Below are 22,112 nucleotides of genomic sequence, written 5' to 3'. Positions count from 1 at the left end.
TCTGCCAAGGATCATGAGGCTCTAGGTCCAGCCTCAAGGGATAGGCAGGGCTTAACCAACCACACAGAGAGGTGAGGAACATGCTGAGGCCCAGACATGCCAAGCAATTTGCCCAGGAACATGCACCCTGCCATGTCAGTTTTAGATACACAGCAGGCAACTTACTTGATTGAGATTGAGTATATCTATGTTGTACATATATATATATTTTAAAAGGTTTAGTGGTCTCTTTTAATGAGCAGAAATTCTCTTAAATTGAAATCTAGTTTATCAGTGGATTAGTGCTTTTTGTTTCCTGTCCAAGGAATCCGTACCTACCCCATGGTTTTGAAAATATTCTCTGGTATGTTTTTCTAGAAGCTTTGTGGCTCTGGCTTTTACATTTAGGTCTTTGATCCATTTTGAATTAATTTTGTATTCACAGTGAGAGAAGAGGGGTCAAGGTTCTTCGTTTGCCATGTGGATATCCAATTGTTCCAACACCATTTTTTTAAAAGAGTTTTCTTTCTGCATTAAATTGATTTAATGCTTTGGCTGAAAATCAACTAACTGCACTTGTGTGGCTTTCAGGGTAAAGACAGTATTATTACAAGACAGTAACTTTGTAGAAATCCCTAATGGCTCCTTTTGAAGCGTGGCACTGAAAGATAGAAAGCGTAATTCCTAATTTAAAAAAATACAGTTACAGTGCAAACTATTATAGATACATTTTTAAATAGCTTGGATGGAACTACTGAGACTCCATCTATATATAGGGTTTTCAAGAGCTGAATGCTTCTAATAAGATCAGGGAGACACAATCCCAGAACAAGTAATGACACTTGGAAAAGCCTACAGTCAATCTTAAAGGATAATATGACAGAGAAAACATAACTAAGTCCTCAATTCCTCTTCTATATTTCTCCTCTTATGGGAGACTTAGCTGGGAAAGTAGAATATCCCGTTCTTAATGAGTTTGTTCCCTTCATCCATTTGAATTTTATCACAAGAGTCTGAGAAAAGTAGCAGGTGACCATACTGTATCCCCACATACTGTCAAAAAACTTTGAGGCATTGTGGAACAGAGGGAGATGCGAGAAAATGGACGGTACACATTTGTCCCAGTTTAAAAGGTGGGAAAAGAAACACCAGCTGTAAGCACTCAGCCTGATGCTGATGATTCCTCAGAAAAACACTGTAACATTTATCAAACAAATGACCTCTGAACACTTGGGAAGAAAACTGTAGAACACTGAAAGGTATATGGATTTGTAAAGGACATCATCATCTAACAAACATTTATTAAGTACTAACTCTATGTCAGGTACCCAAGCTACAAATAGCTGGTTGCTGGCCTTGAGATTATGGTCAGGTCTGAGTGTGTGTGTGTGTGTGTGCGTGCATGCACACGCATGCGTGCCCTCAGTTCTGACTCTGTGTATATGTGTGTGTGTGTCTCTTTGGTAATAATTTCATTTTTTTTGGTACGCTTACCGAATTGGTTGGTCCAGAAGAATGTCACATATAAATAACATTTATGTGGATGTCAACTGTGCGTTTTATGTAGCCTCCCCTCCTATTGGGCAAAAGGAGAAATGAGAGCTAGGATAGTTCTGTGAAATTGTAATTGCTGAAACTCCTAATCCAAAAATGATGGAGACCTCAGTTTCCTCATCTGAAGAGGAAGATAATAATAGCAACTGCCTCTGGGTATTTTAATAGTTAAATAAGATGATGCCTTGTAAAGCACTTAGCACGTAGTGTGTACTCAAAGAAAAGTTAGCTATTTTGACTTGAATTTGAAGATAGCATGCTAATCAGATTTGTAGCTGATAGAAAGCTGGTAGAGATAGTGAATAAATATTCAAAAAGATCTCAGCTGATGATCAACTGCCCAAACTAAACTAAATGAAAATAATGAGTTTATTTCAATTAATAAATAAATTAGTACATTTAATAAAAATTAAGAATATTGAACTTTCATTCATAAAAACTTGATTTGTATACCTGTGTTCATAGTAGCATTATTCACAGTAGCTGAAGTGTGGAAGCAATTCAGGAGTCCTTGGACAGATGAATGGATAAGCAAAATGTGGTATATACATACCATAGAATATTATTCAGCCTTAAAAAGGAAGGAAATTCTGACACATGCTGTAACATGCATGACTGAACCTTGAGGATATTATGCTTAGTGAGAAGGGCCAGTCACAAAAGCTCAAGTATTACATGATTCCATTTACATGAGGTACCTAGAGTAGTCACACTTATTGAGAGACAGAAGAAGTAGCATGGTGGTTACCAGGGTCTGGAGGGGAGGAGGAATTAGGGAGTTATTGTTTAATGGGTATAGAGTTTCAGTTTTGCAAGGAAAAAAGTTCTGTGAATGGGCGGTGATGGTTGCACAGCAATGTGAATGTACTTGCTGCTACTAAATTGTACATTTAAAAATGGTTAAGGTGATAAATTTTATGTATGCTTTACTACAATTAAAAAATTTTTTTAAATGAACTGTGCAAATACAGAATACGTATTAGGACATGTGAAAAATACTGCTATGTGTCAGGATGACATGGCTGTTTAAATTCTTAAGTGAATGCAAGCTGCTAAATAGTATACTCTCCAGAGAAAGAAGGCCAGGGTATGCCCAGGATAATTGTGTTTGTTTCTGGGCCCCTTTCAGAGGGATGTTGACAAACCAGAGTGTAGGCAAACTAGAGCAGCCTTGGTCAGTTGGGTAGAGAGTATGAGGAAGTCCTGAGAGAATTAGGAGCATATCATTTATCTTCTGCTCAGGTTGTTTATCAAACAACCTCAGAAGTCAGCAGCTTAAAACAAACATTCATTCTCATGATTCTTTTTCCCCCACCCAGCTTTATTGAGGTATAATTGATGTATAACATTGTGTGAGATTAAGGTTTACAGTGTGTTAATTTGATATATCAGGATGTCTTGGGTGCCTGGTTGTTGTGTTTGTTTGTCTGGGTCAGTTCAGCTAGGACTGTATAGCCTGGGACAGTCTCTCTCATGTAACTGGCAGCTGGCTATTGTCAGCTGGGGCAGTGGAGATCACGTGGTCATGTGTCCCTCATGATCCAGCAGGATGACCTAGGTTCATTCACATGGTGGTGGTCCTAGAGATTCCAAGAGTAGCAAGAGAGCAAGCCTTAATGCGCAGGTACTTTTCACACCTCATGTGTCATGTTGCTAATGTCTCATTGGTGAGAGCAAGTGCCCTGGCTAAGCCCAGGGTCATCGTAGGAGGTGATAACTATCCATTGGCATGAAAACAAGGAAGGAAATTATTGTGGGTATTTTACAGACAACCTACCACAACCTAGGAAATTTAGAGGAAACATGAGCATTTCGTTACAAACATCACAGGTAGTTCCATAATGCAGGATTAAGACCAAGGACTTAAGGAAAAAAGTTCTGTGATCTACAAAAAAGATCTACAGAAGAACTTTCTGACTAAAATGTCCCCAGGAGAACAGAAGTGGGCCACTAGTAGAGGGAGGGCCTTGTCATTGGCTGTGTTGGAAAGGTTGTGTGACCTCTTGTCTTTGTGACTAACTTGAACCTGTTTTATCATTTCCAGGAAGCCTTTCCTGCTGAATGGCCCCTGTTGTTAATGGTACTCTGTGCCACACACAGGTGTTTGTTGCTGTTCTTGCCATACCAAATAACAAATGTGTGTATATGCCTGTCTTGACCATGAAATCGAGTTCCTTGAGAGCATGGATGACACCTGATTCACCATCTCAGTGCCTGTATCTGCAAGAAATTGTATTTCATCCTTAGGTTGCCTCCTAGTGGTCAGATGACTGTGGCAACTCCTGCCCTAGAATCTGCATTTCAAGCAGAAAGAAAGGAGAAAGGATAAAAAAGAATACTTGTCAGTCGAGATTGCCTCCTTTAAAGAAAGTGTCCAGAAGCTCTACCAAACTGTACCTTTTTCCTATATTTATCTTCGTAGATTCTCCTTATTTGCAAGGGAGAATAAAAAATAGAAGGTTTGGCTTTGCACATTGCGTGTGGTAATAAAGGCACATTCTGCTGGCAGTCTGACCCCTGCTCAAGCTACCTAACAAATGCCAGAATTTCCAGAATCTGTGACTCCTCACATACAGTGAGGTAGGGTGTTCTTTTTATCATAATCCTGGCTACCTTCATGACTACATTGTCACTTAGAGTTCCTAACTTTATAACCCATGGGATAGGGCAGGGAGGTCAGCAGACCTTTTTGGTAAAGGGCCAAATGGTAAATATTTTTGGCTTTGTTGACCACATGGTTGCACCTAGTTGGCTATTTTAGTACAAAAGCAGCCATCGATAAAGGAATGGGTGGGACTCTGTTCTGGTAAAATTTTATTTACAAAAATAGGTGTCAGATTTTATTTGGCCCACCCCTGAGATGGGGAGCGGGTCTCCTGTCTTTTGCAGAAGCTGTGGCTCCTACAGAAAGGAAGATGACTTTCAGCCAGTCTGAGAAGAACAGAATCCGCAACTCCCAGCTTCTACACAGTTCTCAACAGTCAGGCCCTTTGGGTTCCTCGTTCCTCTTAGTGACACTACAACTTCTCTGTCACTTCGAACTTATATGTTATTTTCTAGGGGGTCACATTTATTGAAATATAATTTACATACCAGTAAAATTACCCTTTTTAGTGTACAGTTCCATGAGTTTTGACAAATTTATGCAGTCATGTAACTACCACCATAATCAAGATATAGAACTGTTCCTTTACCACCACCACCCCCAAATTCCTTACAGCCTATTGTAGTTAACCCATGCCCCCAGTTGCAACCCTTGGCAAACACAGTTTTCTGTCCCAATAGTTTGCCTTTTCCCTTATGTCATGTAAATAGAGTCACACAGCATGGAGCCTTTTGAGTCTGGCTTCTTTCAGCTAGCATAATGCATTTGAGATTGTTTTGTGTCTTTGTATGCATCCGTGATCTGTTCTTTTTTTGTTGCTGAGTGGTATTCCATTATCTTGATATATTACTGTTTATCCATTCACCAGTTGAAGGACATTTGTGATGGCTCCAAGTTTCAACAATTGCAATTAAGCCATTATTAGACATTAGAAAGTAAACATTGACATACAGATTATTGTGTGTACTTAAGTTTGTAGATAAGTTAATATCTAGAAGTGGGACTGTTAGGTTATACAATAAGTGTATATTTAACTTCATAAGATGACAAACTGTTTTCCATAGTGGCTGTACTATTTTTCATTTTTCTCCAATGAACAGTTTATAGCCTTGCTATTATTTGATATCTAGCTAGTATCAGGTTTTCTGAATTTCAGACAGTCTGATAGGTGTGTGGTTGTATTAAATCAGTTTTAATTTGCATTTTTAATTAATGCAGTCTAATACCCTAATTATGATTGATATGGTGAATCACAGTAATTGATTTTAGAATGTTGAACCAGCCTTACATTCCTGGGATTAAACCCTCTTAGTCATAATGTGTTGTCCTTTTAACACATTGCTGGATTCAGTTTGCTGATGTTTTGTTAAGGATTTTGTGTCAGTGCTCACAAAGGATGCTGGTCTGTAGTCCAGGGTCATTTTTGGCTCTCCTCCCTTTTCCCTCCTGATCCCTAATCCTTTCCATAGCTGTCTGCTCCATTTCATTGCCTCAATAAAAACCCTCTGTATGTATTACTTGATATCTTAGCTGATTCTTTGTGTCTAGTGTCACCTAAATCTATTCCACTTAATATCGAATACAAATTCAATGGTTGTCATTGCTTACTGTATTATTCAGGGTCCAGGCAAGAAACAGCTAGCACACTGAAAGAGTTAATTGAAAAACCTTTACTGAAGAGATTGTTTACAATGGTGAAAGCAGTAAAGGGAACCTACAGGGGATGGTGGAGTACTGGACTGGCTATAGCTGGTAATGAGTGTTACCACCCTAGGCACAATGGAGAAAGTGACAGGGGTCGGGGTTGCTACCATAACCCAGCAAAAGCTATGGCTATGGGAGAGGCACTGTGAGTTTGGCCCAGGAACTCAGCACCTGCCAGAACTACATCCTGGTAGGGAGAGAGGACAGAGAATAAATAAATCCATCTATCTCTCTCGCTTCATGCTCTCTTATCTCCTCCTAGTGTTCCCTTCTGGCTGGACCAGATGGAAGCCAGAAGGCCTGGACCCCAGGTGATGTAATCCTTAGAGATTGGCCTTCTGACTCCTGAGAAACAGCAGGGCAGAGAGGGGATCAGGTAGGGCAGACCAGGAATATCAGGCACACCCTCCTATCGAAGTCCAAACTCCTTAGATGAGCACTTAATGCCACCAGCTCTGGCTACTACTTGCCTTTCTGACTTGTTGCCCAATAAATTTGGACTGTCTTTTCATCTTTTTATCTCCCACAGCGTCCATGCTAGATTCTCAATAAAGGCATGACATGTGAACAGATCAATACTGGTTTGAGTGGTAGACCTGGGGCAAGCAGTTGTCAAGGCAGAAAGCAGAATGAATTTTCCTGGCTCACACTCATCACTAAGGATGACAGAAAAGTTGTCTTACACATACATACAAGTCTCTGTTTTTATAGGGGCTCAGAGAAGCTAAGTAACCTGCCCAAGGTTTCACAACTGGTTGTGCAGGTCTGTCGTACACAGCCAGCTGTGGAACCCTGGAAAAGTAATCTTGTCTCTCTGAGCTTCTCTTTCTTTATCTGTTAAAACAGAGTTGTATGGATGTAGAGAGATTTACTATTATATATTACACTAAACAGTATCCGGCCTACTGTACTCATTGCATATTAGCTCACAGTATTATCTTCATGTTCTCACATGGCTTTAAAACAGGATCTTGTGTTTAAAGTCAGTGGTAGAAATCTTTTGAAAAATGACCTATGCAGTGACTTACTATGGACCAGACCCTGTTTTAAATGATTTACAAATATTAACTAATTTAATCTGTAACTCACCTATAGGTAGATACAGTTTTCCCCATTTTACAGATGAGGAAAACAGACATGGAATGATTAAGAAACTTACCTAAGTTTACCTCGCTGGTAAGTGATGGAGCCAGGATTTAAGGTCAGACAAGGTGGCTGCAGATTCCATGCCACTTAACCTCTGTGCTACCTTCATCATAACCTGTAGCCTTGTCAAAGTATGTACAGCCAGTCCTGTCAACGGCTTCCCACCCTTCATTCCTGACCAACATGTGGTAATTGGAATACATGTGAACTAAACAGGGTTGGGTTGTGGAGATTTTTAGAGGCATGTGAAAGGTATGTACAAGAATGTTAGGGACAAGGAGTAGGGAAATTCTAGGGGTGAGGAAAGGGTAGTCACTGAAATAAATGAGGAAAACCAGCTCTGCTTGCTTGAGCAGGAAATACCGAGTCATCAAGCCTGCCTAGCTTCGTGCCATCTGGCTTCCTCAGAGGCCAGCTGATGCCCCATTATGGGTGCTGATGAAACTGCCCTTTGAGTCCATGTTAGTAAAACAGAGGTTGTTAAAATTTCTTCTAATCCATTCTTGTTATTTTAAGCCACCAATGCAAACATACACCCAAATACAATTAGAACGTGAAGGAATGAGGTGTGAGTGAGGAGGAAGTGTGCCCTGGGCATGAATTTAGAGAGGACATGGACATCCTCATGTAGGGTGGCTGTGTCTCACTCCCCTTCCCTTCTAGCTGTTGGTAGTTGATGACCCACAACACTTAAGCAGAATCTTACTTGTCTAGGGCTACAGGTTTGACCTTCTGCAGCTCCCGGACTATCCATGACCTGCAAGTCACAACAACAACCTGTGAATGCAGAAAGCCACCAACATAGCTGAAGGGAACCCAGGACATGACAATATAGAAGATACTATGGGACTGGCCTGCTTTCTGATTACAAGGGAAGTCTCTAAGGGCAGAATTATCAGCAAAGAGGAAAGAGGGGTGGCTGGGAGGCCACAGACATTATTCATCATCAGGAAGAAAGATGGTTAAGATAAAACCCAATGGTAGAGTGCAGGGTGCAAGCCAAGCTCCACAGCCCCAGAGTAGAAACAGGAGGAGGCAGAAAGCTGACAGGGGCCTAGAGTTAGAGGCAGCCAGAGTCATGCTTATTTCAGTAGTTCACAAAGGCACAGGTGTCCTTCAGGATGCTGTACTGGCAAACCAACCCCTAACATAGACATGTACTTTGCACAATACACCTGTATCTACAGTAGAAGCAAAAAAGGTGCTGGATCTGAAAATGAAATTAAGAAAACAATTCTTTTTTTAGTAGCATCAAACAAAACATTTAGAAATAAATTTAACAAAAAAATGTGTAACTTATACTCTGAAAACTATAAAACATTGTTGAAAGAAATTAAGGCCTAAATAAATGGAAAGGCATCCCATGTTCATGGATCAGAATATTTAATATTATTAAGACAACAGTATTCCTCAAATTGAACTACAGATTCAAAGCAAACTGTCAAAAACCCAGTTTGACAAACTGGTCCTAAAAATTCATAGGAAAATGCAAAGGACCCAGAATAGCCAAAACAATATTGAAAAAGAATAAAGTTGAAAGACTCACACTTACTGATTTCAGAATTTACTATAAAACTTAAAATAATCAAGACAGGGTGGTACTGGCATTAGGATAGACATAGATCAAGGTAATAAAATTGAGAGTCCATCACTAAACCTGTACATTTATGACAAATTGATTTTCAACAAGGGCACCAAGGTCATTCTGAGGAAAAGAATAGTCTCTTCAACAAATGGTACTAGAAATGAATAACCACATGTAGAAGAGTAAAGTTGGGCTCCTATGCCTCTCAATTCCTCTCTCCTTCTACACCCTACCATTACTTTCTGTCTCCTTATATTTGCCTATTTCTGAACATTATATATAAATGGAGTCATACAATATATGACCTTCTGTGATAAGCTTCTTTCACTATACTTAATGTTTTCAAGGTTCATCCATGTTATATAGCTTGTATAAATATTTCATTGCTTTTTGTGGCTGAATAATACAGTATTTAATGGACATATCACATTTTGTTTACCCATTCAGTAGTTAATGGACATTTGGGACATTTGGGTTTGTTTTCACTTTTTGGCTATTATGAATAATTCTCCTATGAACATTCATATACAAGTTTTTGTGAGATATTATATTAAGATCTAAAAGGGTCTCAATAAACAATTGTTCTCTACTGTTCTCCCAGAAAGAAAACCATTTATCATCAGTTGCTCTGCAGCCAGTCTTGTCATTTTGAGTAACTGTCTCCCCAGTTTTTAACTGGTTTATAGTTAATAGTTTCACAGAGCATTCTTCTTACTGGGTTATCTGAGTATGTGTTCTGAAGCTCATCTCTTTTGGAGATAATCCTTGAAAGTGACCCTGCACAAAGCTAGACCTATGATTTCTGGATCATGCAGGACCTTGCAAGTCATAATAAAGAATCTGGCCCTCATACTAAGTCCAATGAGAAGTCACTGAAGCATTCAAAAAAGAAGGGAGTGATGTAATACCATTTTCATTTCAGAGAAAGGTCTTTCTGCAGTGCGAGGAATGGATGAACGAAGAAAAAGATAGATACCAGAGAGATCAAATAGAAGGTTGTTGCAGTCATCCAGGTGAATGGTACTCATGGCTAGACTAGGGCAGTGGCAGAAAGATGGCAAAGAGGTGGATTTAAGAGGTAGTATCTTGATCAGGAATTACCTGTATAGGTAAGGGAATCAAGAAGTTGGGGGTGCTGGCCAGCTTTCTGGGTTGAGGCACTGAATTGATGATGGTGACATTCCATGAGACAAAGAATTTAAGAAGCAAGCATTTGAAGGGAAGTTTTTGATAAGTATTAAATGCTGGCTATAGACACTTTGCTAGGCACTTATAACAGGACCTCATTTAATCTTCAAAAGATCCTGAGAGCTATATAGTATTAGACCTGTTTTACCCATGAGAAAGTTTGCATTCAGCTAAGAAGTTGGTGAAGCCAGAACTTGAACCCATATATCTCTGATGCCTTCACTTCACTTTACGTGCTCGCACCATCTCATTTTACTGCTTCTGTTCAGATTTGGGCCCTGTGGGTTTTATGGAGCTTGTAGAACATCAATATATTTTCAGGAATATATAGGGTGTGGAGCTCTAAAGAGAAAGTTGGGCTTGTGCTGCAGATTTAGCAGTCACCAGGATTGTAATTAAAACCTTGGATATGAGTAGTAAAAAAAGGATGTGGAACAAGGGAAAAGAGATTGCCTGTGATAGAACTTCAAGAACCTTAGCATTGAAGGAGCTCAAGAATAAGAGCAGGGGAGCCCGAAAGTGGCCCTCAGAAATGACCAGAAAGGTAGAAGGATGTCAGATCTGGAGGCACTCACAGTTGGGGAATGCATTTACAGAAGGAATGCCATGTCTCTATTAAACTGACAGATGGGTAGACTCTGATCTGTGAAGAGATGCAAGCAAAGCAATTTTACATGGACTAAAGAAGAATGGTGAAGTCATACATTTTGATAAAATGTTTTCAAAAAGGTGATTTGTGGTGACCAAAATCAGAAATACTCCAATTTTTATAAGATAATTGGTAGACTAAGGTACTGTCAGGTGTTTCCAAAATTATTATTTAAAGTGGTACAACCCCTGTGGAAGATGGTATGGTGGTTCCTAAAAAAAAAACAGATTTACCATGTGATCTGGCAATTCCACTTTGGAGTATATGCCCAAAAGAATTGGAAGCAGGGTCTCAAAGAGATATTTGTGCCCTCTTGTTCATAGCAGGATTATTCACAGTAGCTAAAACATGGAAGCAACCCAAGTGTCCATGGATAATGAATGGATAAGCAAAATGTGATGTACACACACTGTGGAATATTAGTCAGCCTTAAAAAGGGAGGAAATCCTGCAACATGTGCTACAACACAATGAACCTTCAGGACATACTGAGTGAAATAAGCCAGTCACAAAAAGACAAATACTGTATAATTCCACTTATGTGAAGTACCTAGAGAAGTCAGATTCACAGAGACAGACAACAGAATGTTGATTACCAGGGACTGCGGGGAGGGTTAGAATGAGTTAGTGTTGAATGAGCACAGAGTTTCGGTTTTGCAAGATGAAGAGTTTTGAGGTGGATGGTGGTGATGGTTGCACAACAATATGAGTGTACTTAACCACTGGACTGTAAACTTAAACATGGTTAAGGTGGTTAATTTTATGTATATTTTACCACAAAAAGATAAAATAAGGTGCTACAACCTCATCCCCACAGTCTGATGCAGAGGGTCTGGGCTCAACCTGTGACCCTAATACACAGGTTGAGGATCACTGGTTTAGCTGAGGGGGTGCTGTATGGAGACACCTGATACCCTGAGCACACCTAAATCTCATCTTGGTGTCCAAGCGGACTTTGGTTTGGTTTTGTTCTTTATTTCATTTTATCACCCTTGTGATCAAAAGGAAAAACTCCACAGTAACACATCATTTATTGTGGAAAATTTGGCAAAGATCCAAAAAACAAGAATCATCCATAATCCCATCAACCCAAGTAGTGATTATTAAATTCAGATGTATTCTGGTCCATCTACTGTTATGTGTGGAACATGATTATAGATACAGATGTCCTTGAATGTTCTCATCCACATATACTTTTGTACTTTTTTTTTTAATTGACATCATTCACATATTGTTTATTTCCCCCTTTTTAAGGAGAATATGACAGTGTTTTTCAGGTCATTGAGGGCCTTCTGACCCATGATTTTCAGTTACTCCACAGTGTTATTTAACCCATTACTGCTAATTGGACATCTAGATTGTTTCACTGGACACCTAGATCGTTTCACTGTCATAGTCGGTGTTGGAGTGAATATCTTTATACCAAAAAAATCATTTTAAACATCCTTGCTGTTGCCAGTTATTGAAAAAAAGTCTTTTGGTAATTTTTGTTTCTAATGAACATTTTCTTATGGTTGTTACCACAGTTTTTAAAATTATAATCTGTATAGCACCTAAATAGTTCTCCTTCATCTTTTACTAGTTTTTGTTTCCCTCTCTTCTTTTTCTTTCTGTAATATAGTATCATAGAAGCATGGAACTTTTATAGTTAAGGTTCCGGAGGTTAAGTGATTTAGCCAGAGTCACACAGAAAATTAAGTAACGGAACAGGGATGTGAACCCAGGTTTTTACTCATTTTTCACTTTTCCTCTTTCCTGCAGATGGGCATTGCTAATATCCTTAAGTCTCCACAGGAAAAGCTTCTGCAGCCTTTCTGTTTGGAGTAGTATTTAATTTGTGCTTTTGTGGCCAAGAAGTTGTTGCTTCCGAATAAGCCCAGAAAGGAGCCTCATTTGGTGTGCCCTCCACTAATAGCCAGTGTAATGCTTGCTGTTCCAGGGACCATGTCTGACCAGGACTATGGGAAGGTCGTATTCATACTGGAGGCTCTTGTGAGGAGATGAGCTGGTGAACAGAGGAGCCAGCATGAAGATGCTCCCAGGAGTGGGTGTATTTGGGACCGGCAGCTCTGCCCGGGTTCTGGTCCCACTGCTGAGGGCAGAAGGGTTCACCGTGGAAGCCCTGTGGGGGAAGACTGAGGAGGAGGCAAAGCAGCTTGCTGAGGAGATGAACATCACCTTCTACACTAGCCGGACCGATGACATCTTGCTGCATCAAGACGTGGATCTGGTGTGCATCAACATCCCCCCTCCACTCACCCGGCAAATATCTGTGAAGGCTCTAGGTACGGACTGCCAGGCCATAGTACAAGCAGACTGTGTCTCCCTCTGGAGGGCCTTTGAGGGTCACCGCTTTCCTGTGGTCCTGGGTGGTCCTTGAGCATGGGTCTGCAAGGTGGTAGTACTCTAGGACAGCACTCCTCCCTGGAGCAGGGCTAAAGGAGGGCATTTGGGGGAGTCTCACAGCTGTGGGAAGGAATGCTGCAGGGGCCAGGAAAGCCACAGCCTTTCCCACCTTCCATAAGTAAACCCTTAAGCAAAAATTAAGCAAATGCCTTAGGAGTTGGCCTATCACAAGGTCTAGAGCTTATTACATTTCAGGCATTGTGAAGTTTGTCTCTCTGAAGTCGGAAATTGGTTGTAATTAGTGCATTTGTTCTTCCATTTCTGTGGCATACAGCACCACTGAAAGGAGAAGAGGGTGTGTAGCAAGGCTGCTATTTCCCATGTTTTGTCAGTCCTTGACTGGATTGAGCACACACCCTTCCTGCCAAACTTTGCAATCCCTTGGGACCAGAAGACAGGAAGGCTCTCTGACGCGCTAGGTTTATGGAGAAGTTCTGCAGCTCCTGTTGGGCTTCTCTTTCCTGTCAGCTCTAGGCAGATTCTTCTATTTTGTTTAATATAAATCAGAATCTAATTTAATAGGAAAACAAGCAGTAAACATTCATCCAGCCATTGTTTTTAATGCCACCCATGTGCCAGGCACTGTCTTGATGTCATTCTGGACATTCAAAGCAGTTTCGATCAGAGTCCTCCCTGCCTTCAGATCTCACAGTCCTATTGAAGAGACTAGAAATAACACATTACAAGGTAAATGAGAAAAGTCTTAAGTAATTATTCAGGTGGCATATATTTAGTTAACAGAGTAATTGTTTTATGTAAGGTGATAGGAACCAAGTTCCTCTCTGATGCAGTCAGAGATTGCTGCGTTCAGGAACTGGTATGCCATAGGCTGATTACTGTCATGGTGCTGGAGGGTTTAGGGCTCTGGTATTTGTCTCTCCCTTTTTCTGAAAAAAGAATGTCTGTCACTTCTGGGCCAGTGAATTGGTAAGGATAAATGTTCATTGAAGTGAGCAAGAACATGAATCTTTCTGGTTGTTGGTTTGCAATATGTAAATTTCAGCCAAAAATTGTAGATGGTTTGTCTTTTCCAGAGAGCTCTCTAAGGACGTGTGACATTGGAGCAATTCGTTGGCCACTAGCTTCTTAGTAGGACAGATAATGGCTCCAGATTGAGTTTAGAATTAGACATGTGCTAATACTTTAACAGAAAGCTGGTTCAAGGGGAATCAGTCTACCATGGTCACTTGACCTATTGCTATTCCTTGTGGCATTAATTCAGGTTGGTGAGACCAAGTGTGTCCAAAGACAAGGTTCTAGAAGCTCTCAATCTTGAATTTTATGGTCCCCAGAAAGACCATTACCAAGCATATAGGAAGAAAGAGGAAACCCCTGGATTCTCTGACCACAAGCCTGCTGTTCCTGGTACAGGAAACACTGACTTTGAGCTATTTAATATAAACAGGAAGGACAAGGATGACCAGAGGCTTCTGGGATCTTGTGTCCCAGCACCCGGTGAAGCAGGACCATCAGTCTTTTCTCTGCATCCCTGCTGTCAGGAGGAGGAGGGGGTGAATGAGGGTCCTTGGCCTGTCCTTGCAGGTACACAATCCCAGGGCCAAGTAGGTGGATCTGGAAGAGCCTGTGTCAGTTTGACCTGCCCTCAGGACTAACTAGTCAAGCCCCAGAGGAGTCACTGAGCAAGTTATTACCATGAAGTTCACTCCTGTGTGCTTTTACTTTTTTCTAGTAAGAAAGATTCTGACTTGACTTCAGCAGATGTGAAAATGGCCAGGAGAACTCCTCCAGTTTTCCCAAAGGACTGGGTATCAATTGCACAGACTGTTTGTAGGCAGAGCAGCAAACTGACCATCACATCAAACCCCACTTCTGGTCCTGTTTCTGGCCAACTCAACCTCCCTGAACCCCTGTGAAATGGGGGTATCCATTCCTGCCCTGTCGGCTTTGCCAGCCTGATAATATGACTGCCTTCGAGTGCTGACCAAAAAAGACATTGGCATCATATTACAAGGGAAAGCCAGGCTTTCCTGTTGTCCCACATGGAAGAGATTTGTTTAAAAATAAATAGTAGGATTCTTCCCTGGATATTTATTAGGTAAATGTTCAGTGGGTTGAAAGTGTAGCCTAAAAATTGAACTAAGCATTCTGAGTCACCTCAGATGTGAAAAACTTTTCTATACTTTGGTGGACCATGTTTAAGTGAATGCCTTGAAAGCAGGACCCATTTTTTCCACCTATAAAACTCTGAAAGTGTCTGATGCTTGTGCACTGCTTAGATGGAGAAGAGGACAGAGACACTCATTGCTAGTTGCAAAAATGCAACATATTTGAAAGTTCTCAGAGTCAATATCCCAAAAGATCCTCCCTGCCATTCCACCTAACTCTTTGTATTCCCATATGTGAATCTATATATATGCATTAAGAGTATATTTTTGTAAGGATGTAAGCTTTAGATCCTCAATCTTTTTAGAAACTGGGAAAAAGACATAATTGCTTAGCTCCAAGGCTGTTGAAATACTCTTAATTTTAGTTCAGCTCTTCAGATCTTGAACCCATGAGAAGTTTATTGCAGTAATCGGAAGCCTCGATTTGGTTAAGGAGCCTTGCACTGTGCCATGCTAAGCATTACGAAAGGTAAGCCATAGAGCCTGATACAGATTTGCAGCTATAAGGACATAGGTGACAGAGTTTTTCTCTTGAAACCTTTCATGCTGGTCAGTAGTACTGTATTTTCTTCTGGCATTCACAGGCATAAAATCAGAAGTGTCAGGCCCAGATTGTTAAGGTTATATCTAAGTCTTAGTGGAGAGAGCATCAAGTGGCTCTTGGAGTGCGGTCCCTGGACCATCAGCCTCAGCATCAGCTGGGGACCTGTTATGAATCCAAATTCTCAGGCCCTACCCCAGACCTTCTCAATCTCTGGGGATGCAATCTGTATTTGAACAAACCTTCCAGGTGATTCTCATGCACACTAAGGACTGAGAACCACTGATCTAATCCAACAGCTTCATTTTCAGTGAAAGAAATGAGGCCTAGATCATTAAGGTTATATCTAAGTCTTAGTACTATAGACAATATTGCATTTTTCTCAGCTTATTAGATCATTATATTTTTACCTCACTTCTGAGGCCATAAAGATTGTTTCTGGCCCTTATTTGTATTAGCTTTTCCTAAATTTCACTGTCAGACTTACCTTTCATATCACAGCTCTTTCTGTAGCATTTTCTACTTTTCTCTGACCATTTTTTTTTTCATCTTCTTTCACCTCAGATGTCATCCTTAAAGCTTTCCCATGAATTCCTTAAAGGAGAGGGAGGGACCCAATATATTTTATTTCTCAGTTTAGAAGTACTTCAGGAAAATGTATTTTAATGTGCAGAGTGCCCCCCAACGTCTTTGCCATGGTTGAATGTTTTCTAAAATCTGTAACTAAAAGATAGGTTTTGATGCCCTGTTCTTGGCACTGGTGTGCTGTTAGACAAAACTGAGTTTGCTAACCTTTTCCCTATGTGCTCTTGAGATAACAAGAAATCTGTTCCAACATCTGACCCAAATAATTTAAACCCCCAAACACCAGTCACTTGGGACACCTTCTCTTATCCCCAGTCCAGGTCAGGTCCCTGCTGTTTGCTCTCATATTACCATTTATATCATCTTCATTGCATTTATCACAAGTGCAGTTCTACATGTATGTATTTAATTTGATTAATGGCCATCTCCACCACTAAACTGTACGTTCTCTGAAGGTAGAGATCATTCCCGCTGTGGCCTCCCCAGTGTGGCACAGGGCCTGTCAATGCTGGCTGAATGAAGGCATTTGCAGACTGCACCTGTGCAATTCCAGTGAGCTGGTGTGACCCAGGAAAGAGTGGAGGGGGCTCTGGGCAAGAGTGATTCTGCCTGGTGGCTTTCAAACTTACTTTTCTAGTAACAGGACCTTTTTTGTACAAAAAACCAAAACATAAAAATGGTGCTCTTCCATGACTGTTTGTCTATCCTTCTGTTTGAAATAATTTATCCAGTCCCACACCTCTAGATAGGGGAACAAGGGTGTCGTGGTCCCAGGACTGTGAACCTGTGGTGTGTTACTAGGGAAGAGGTGGTCTGGGGCACCTTCTCAGGGCCTCTGCTGCTCATGGGCACTTCATTCCTGGGCCATCTGGGGAATATGAGCTAGAGAGAGGCTTGCAGCTTGGAATTTGTGCACGCTGCAGCAAATCTGAGCTAATAAGCACTCAGCGTCGATGCTTTCCCCATTCCCCAGAGACAGACAGCAGTTCTCAGCTTCTCTAATCTCTCCTTTGACTTCCTAGCAGGAAAGCTAGATAAACTTAAATAAACATGTCTTTCAAGGCAAGTGCTCTGTGGGGTTTTTGAGGGTCAGAGTGGCAGGGGGGGACTAAGAAGTGAAGGGAGCATGGAAGGATTGACCCAAATTATCTTCTGTGGTTTTGTCAGGATCTGAACTTTCAAAGGTCTAGGCTGGGCCTAATTCTATGAGAGGTCTGATAAATGGTACATATGTTTATGGAAATCATCAGTGCTCATATTAATTTCAAAACTTATTTTTAATCAAAAATTTAAAACACTGAACATCAAAATTATTGACCTGGAAAATGTAGCTTCTATATGAGTCTTAGGATCTAAATTACAAGGGGCCTTTTTTGTACATACAAAAAAATTTTTATATATATTTTATATTTTGTATTTTATAAATACAAAAAAAAAGTTTCTTTGTATTTATGATGTCTGCGGGGTCTCTCCCACGGTTATAAAATGTACCATAGACAGAGCTTTGCTGGGTCGGGCACTTTGCATATACTGCCTAGTTTGACTTAGCCATCTCTTCTACCCTGCAAAGTGAATATGACTTCCATTTTACAATGTGGTAAACCAAAGCCCGGTTTGAAATTTCTCAAGTCAATGCAGCAATGAAGTGAGAGAACCATGATTTGATGTCTGGCTCCAGAGCTTGAGTTCAGCACCACTAAGTGGCCCTTCCTGGACAGACAGCTGTCCTGGGGCCTGTCCATTGTGTGGGACATCAAGTTTTCTTAATTTTTTTGTTGCAATTTGTTTCCTATGGTTATTGTTTTTGCTGCCATGTGGCAGCTGAGTTACCTTTCCAGAGCCTAGTGTGTATGGACTCTGAGTCCATCAAAGAAAGCTTCACCCTGTGGTGGGCCACCAGAATTTATCTGTGTCCCAACCATTGCCCCATCTGAAAACACTTGGAAAACTTTCAGGAGACTAAGGGAATAAACACCAGGGTAATTAACAAAGAGAAGGCACGATCTTGACGTGGTCACCCCAGAATAGGGACATCCAGGCTTGGAGGGTGCCCCTCAACCAGGAAGTGCCTGTGGCGTGTGAGAGGGGAGAGCCTGGATGGCTTTGCAGGAGAAGCCTAAATGCACACACTGTTCAGTTTGGTCTTCAAGCAGAGAGTAAGCACACAAGATAGTCTAGCCCAAGATGTTGTGTCCTGACCACACTGATGAGGCCTGACCCTGCACGACAGGCCTTTTCTGTTTAGTGATTGTTGCCTCTCCCCAACCACAAGAGCTTTATGCACAGTAGCCCCCATTTCAAATTCAGTGGCTAGAACAGAATGAGCAGGAGAGGGAGCATAGTAGGCGAAGAGATCAAGTTTGGAGGTATACACAGACCGTGTATGGCCTTATGAGTAGGCCACTGTAAGGACTTGGCTTTTATTCTGAATGAGATAAGCCATCAGAGGGTTTTATGCAGAGCAGAGATATGATCTGATCCATTTTAAGTTTCAACAGAATTACCCTGGCTGCTAATGGTAAGAGTCTGAGAGAGACAAGTTAAATTACTGTTGTAATAATCCAGGCAAAAGCAGCAGTGGTGACTTGGATGAGGAAGGTGGCAGGCAGTGGTTAGATACAGTTAGAGTATTGGTTTGGTTCTGGATGTAGTTTGAATGCTAAGCCAACAGGACTTACCAGTGATTGAAAGTGAGATGTGCGAGGTAACCCCAGTGATTCTGGTTTGAGAAAGTGGGAGAATGGTGTTGCCATTTACTGAGATGGGGTAGACTTGGAAGGGGAATATCAAGAGCCAGGTTTTGGATTACACTCCCAAATTTACCCCTCCACCTTGAGTGTCTTTGTGAGTGATACTACCCCTATCCAATTTCCTCCATTGTTTATAGGCCCTGTGTAACCCCTCCAGCCCATTTCCTGGTATGTGCCTAGGACTTTAAGATCCCAGCTCTTGGCCGTTTCCCACCTTGGTGCCTTTGCACTCGCAGTTCTCTCTGTCTGGATGCCCTTTCCTCCTATGCTCCCTGGAACAAATGTTCCCTTTAAGATAACCCCAGTGTCACTCCCCTGTGAAGCTTTCCCTGACCCTGCCACCTACAGGGAAGAGTACTCTGTGTTTCTACTTGAGTTGTTTTCTCAAGAAGCCCATAACTTCTTGGGAGAATTGGGGTAATGGAGTTTGAGTCACCCATATGTCTGTAGAATGAATGATGGAATGACTGGATATCTTACCCTTCCCTAGCTTGCTGTCACCCATAAACTTGTGTGTGTGTCTAGCCCATACCACTTCTTGGGCATTTAGGTTTTCTATGGAAGGCATTAGCATAGGACTTCCTTCTACTTGAACTACCCCAAGCTCACAGGAGTACCCCAGGTGTTGGTGTCTTGTGGCTGCTGAGACCCTCATGAGCCTTCACCTTAAAACTCATGGTAAGGACTCATTTCTTTTTCCTCATATGGAAGCTACTCAGTCCCCTGGAACTCTTCCGGTCTTTGTCTAGCTTTGTTTTGCTCTGTAAGTGCATTCCAGCTCTGGTGTACTCAGAATGTGCTCCAGCGTGCAGTGTACATGAGGGCAGAAAGGACGGAGCCAAGCATTTTCCGGCATTTTGACTACACTAACTTGTTGGATCAGTGTTTTCAAAGAAGAGTCGGCAGAGAATCTTAGCACCCTTTCTGCAATTGCATCTGAGAGTGCAAAGCCCATTCCTTAGAATATAGATCCTCTTGCCTCAAGCTGGTGATCTAATAAATGCATAAAGGTACATTGATATGTGCAAGAAGCACGGCCATCTTTCCAGCCCACCTATGTTAGACAGTGTTCTCTAAAGAAACAGAACCAATAGGGTGCAGAGAGGGAGATAGAGACTTGTTTATAAGAAATCAGCTCAGGGGATTGTAGGAGTTGACAAATCTGAAATCTACAGGACAAGACAACAGGATGAAAATCCCAGCAAGAGTTGATTTGCAGGCTTGAGTCTGGAGGCAGAATTCCTTCCTCTTCAGGGAACCTCAGTCTTTTTTCTTAAGGCCTTCAACTGATTAATGAGGCCCACTCACATTGTAGGGGGCAATCTGTTCTATTCAAAGACTACTGGTGTAAATGTCAATTGCATTTAAAAAATACCTTCTTAACAATGTCTAGACTGATATTTGATGGACACCAATAGCCTGGCCATGCTGGTACATAAAATTAACCATTGCACCCCCTCTCTTTATTCCCACTACTGGTTTGTGCCTTCTGCCTCTGTTCCTTTCATTTTCCCTTAAGAGCTTAAACTTCTCTCTCCAGCCCATAACTCTTTTTTCCAGTCCCAGTCAGTGGGTTCCATTGTCATCCAAGCTGAGTCACCTTTCCCCGTCCCAGGCCACCCTCCGGTCTTATAGGAGGCCTTCCTGCGTCCATCTGCCTTGCAGGAATGAGGTTTTCCCTCCAGTGTAAGCCCCTTGGGACTTTGAGATTTCCTGTTGTATTTTATTCTCAGGTATTGGGAAGAATGTGGTTTGTGAGAAGGCAGCAACCTCGGTGGATGCCTTCAGGATGGTGACAGCCTCCCGCTACTACCCACAGCTGATGAGCCTGGTGGGGAATGTGCTGCGCTTCCTGCCTGCCTTTGTGCGTATGAAGCAGCTGATTGCGGAGCACTACGTGGGCGCAGTGATGATCTGTGATGCCCGCATCTATTCGGGCAGCCTGCTCAGCCCCAACTATGGCTGGATCTGTGATGAGCTCATGGGTGGTGGGGGCCTTCACACCATGGGCACCTATATTGTGGACTTGCTGACCCACCTGACTGGCCGGAAAGCCGAGAAGGTACATGGGCTACTCAAGACCTTCGTGAGGCAGAATGCAGCCATCCATGGCATCCGGCACGTCACCAGTGATGACTTCTGTTTCTTCCAGATGCTCATGGGTGGGGGTGTGTGCAGCACAGTAACACTCAATTTCAACATGCCAGGTTCCTTTGTGCATGAAGTCATGGTGGTGGGCTCTGCGGGACGTCTTGTTGCCCGGGGAGCTGACCTTTATGGGCAGAAGAACTCTGCCACACAAGAGGAACTGCTCCTGAGGGACTCGCTGGCTGTGGGTGCTGGGCTGCCTGAGCAGGGGCCCCAGGATGTCCCACTGCTCTATCTGAAGGGCATGGTCTACATGGTGCAGGCCTTGCGCCAGTCCTTCCAGGGGCAGGGGGACCGCCGCACGTGGGACCACAGCCCAGTCTCCATGGCCGCCTCGTTCGAGGATGGGCTGTACATGCAGAGCGTGGTGGACGCTATCAAAAGGTCAAGCAGATCTGGGGAGTGGGAGGCTGTGGAGGTGCTGACAGAGGAACCTGACCCCAACCAGAATCTGTGTGAGGCACTGCAGCGGAATAACCTGTGAGCCTTCCTGAGGGCTCCCTGCCTTGGAGCAAAGGGAGCAAAGAGGCCGGGGAGGGACCAGGGAGCCATGACAAGAGGGCATGGCTACAGCACAGATAGTGTCATTCATTTAATGTGTCCATTTTGGCAGGGTGCAGCCAAAGGTGGTCCCCAGAAAACGCTCCCTCCAGCGCTATCTATTCAGATTTGCAGGGTGGTGATACTCCTGTTGCCATGGCTGAGAGGGCTGGCACAGTGTGCTCAGGGCAGAGCTGCCACCAGGCCTGCATAGTGCCGCTGGTGAGCAGGGCCAGCAAAAGCTTGACTTGGGGTCCTAACTGGATAGAAAGCACAGCAAGGAGCCAGCTTGGCTGACTTCTCAGGCCTGAGGAGACACGACAAGAAGCCTTGTTTCCATGTCCTCCTTGGGCTAAGGCATCTCAGGAATGGTGAGGATAGCAAGTCATCCCTCAGGGATATGCACCTGCCCTCCCTCCCACGCACCCAAGCCCTTCTGGCTTCCAGGCTGCCCCTTCCCTGACAGGGAGGAGAGCTTCTTTAGGAGGTGAGCTCTCAGGGGCTGTTGACCCTAGGGCAAAGGGCTCCTGATTTGGCAGAGACGCGACAAGGGAGAGCTCTGGATATCTGATAAATGTTCATTAATAAATCAGAAAGTGACACTATG

The 22,112-nt window shown here is 42.5% G+C and overlaps 1 protein-coding gene across 2 annotated transcripts in view; it reads left to right on the top strand.

Moving 5' to 3' along the window:
* The window catches only part of GFOD2 (Gfo/Idh/MocA-like oxidoreductase domain containing 2), a 35,797-nt gene extending 13,685 nt beyond the window's left edge, over positions 1-22,112 (top strand). Inside the window, exons 2-3 of one of the 2 annotated variants that reach the window (XM_036897802.2) lie at positions 12,349-12,694; positions 20,551-22,112. In XM_036897802.2, the coding sequence (XP_036753697.2) occupies positions 12,436-12,694; positions 20,551-21,449 (1,158 nt within the window). In that variant the 5' untranslated portion in view covers positions 12,349-12,435 and the 3' untranslated portion in view covers positions 21,450-22,112. The remainder of the gene's footprint in view (positions 1-12,348; positions 12,695-20,550) is intronic. The other variant, XM_036897803.2, reaches the window with a different exon arrangement.

This window comes from Manis pentadactyla, chromosome 15, assembly GCF_030020395.1.
Source record: "Manis pentadactyla isolate mManPen7 chromosome 15, mManPen7.hap1, whole genome shotgun sequence".
Taxonomy (NCBI): domain Eukaryota; kingdom Metazoa; phylum Chordata; class Mammalia; order Pholidota; family Manidae; genus Manis; species Manis pentadactyla.
Note: the sequence above shows the minus strand (reverse complement) of the source record. Positions and strands in the feature narration are given on the sequence as shown.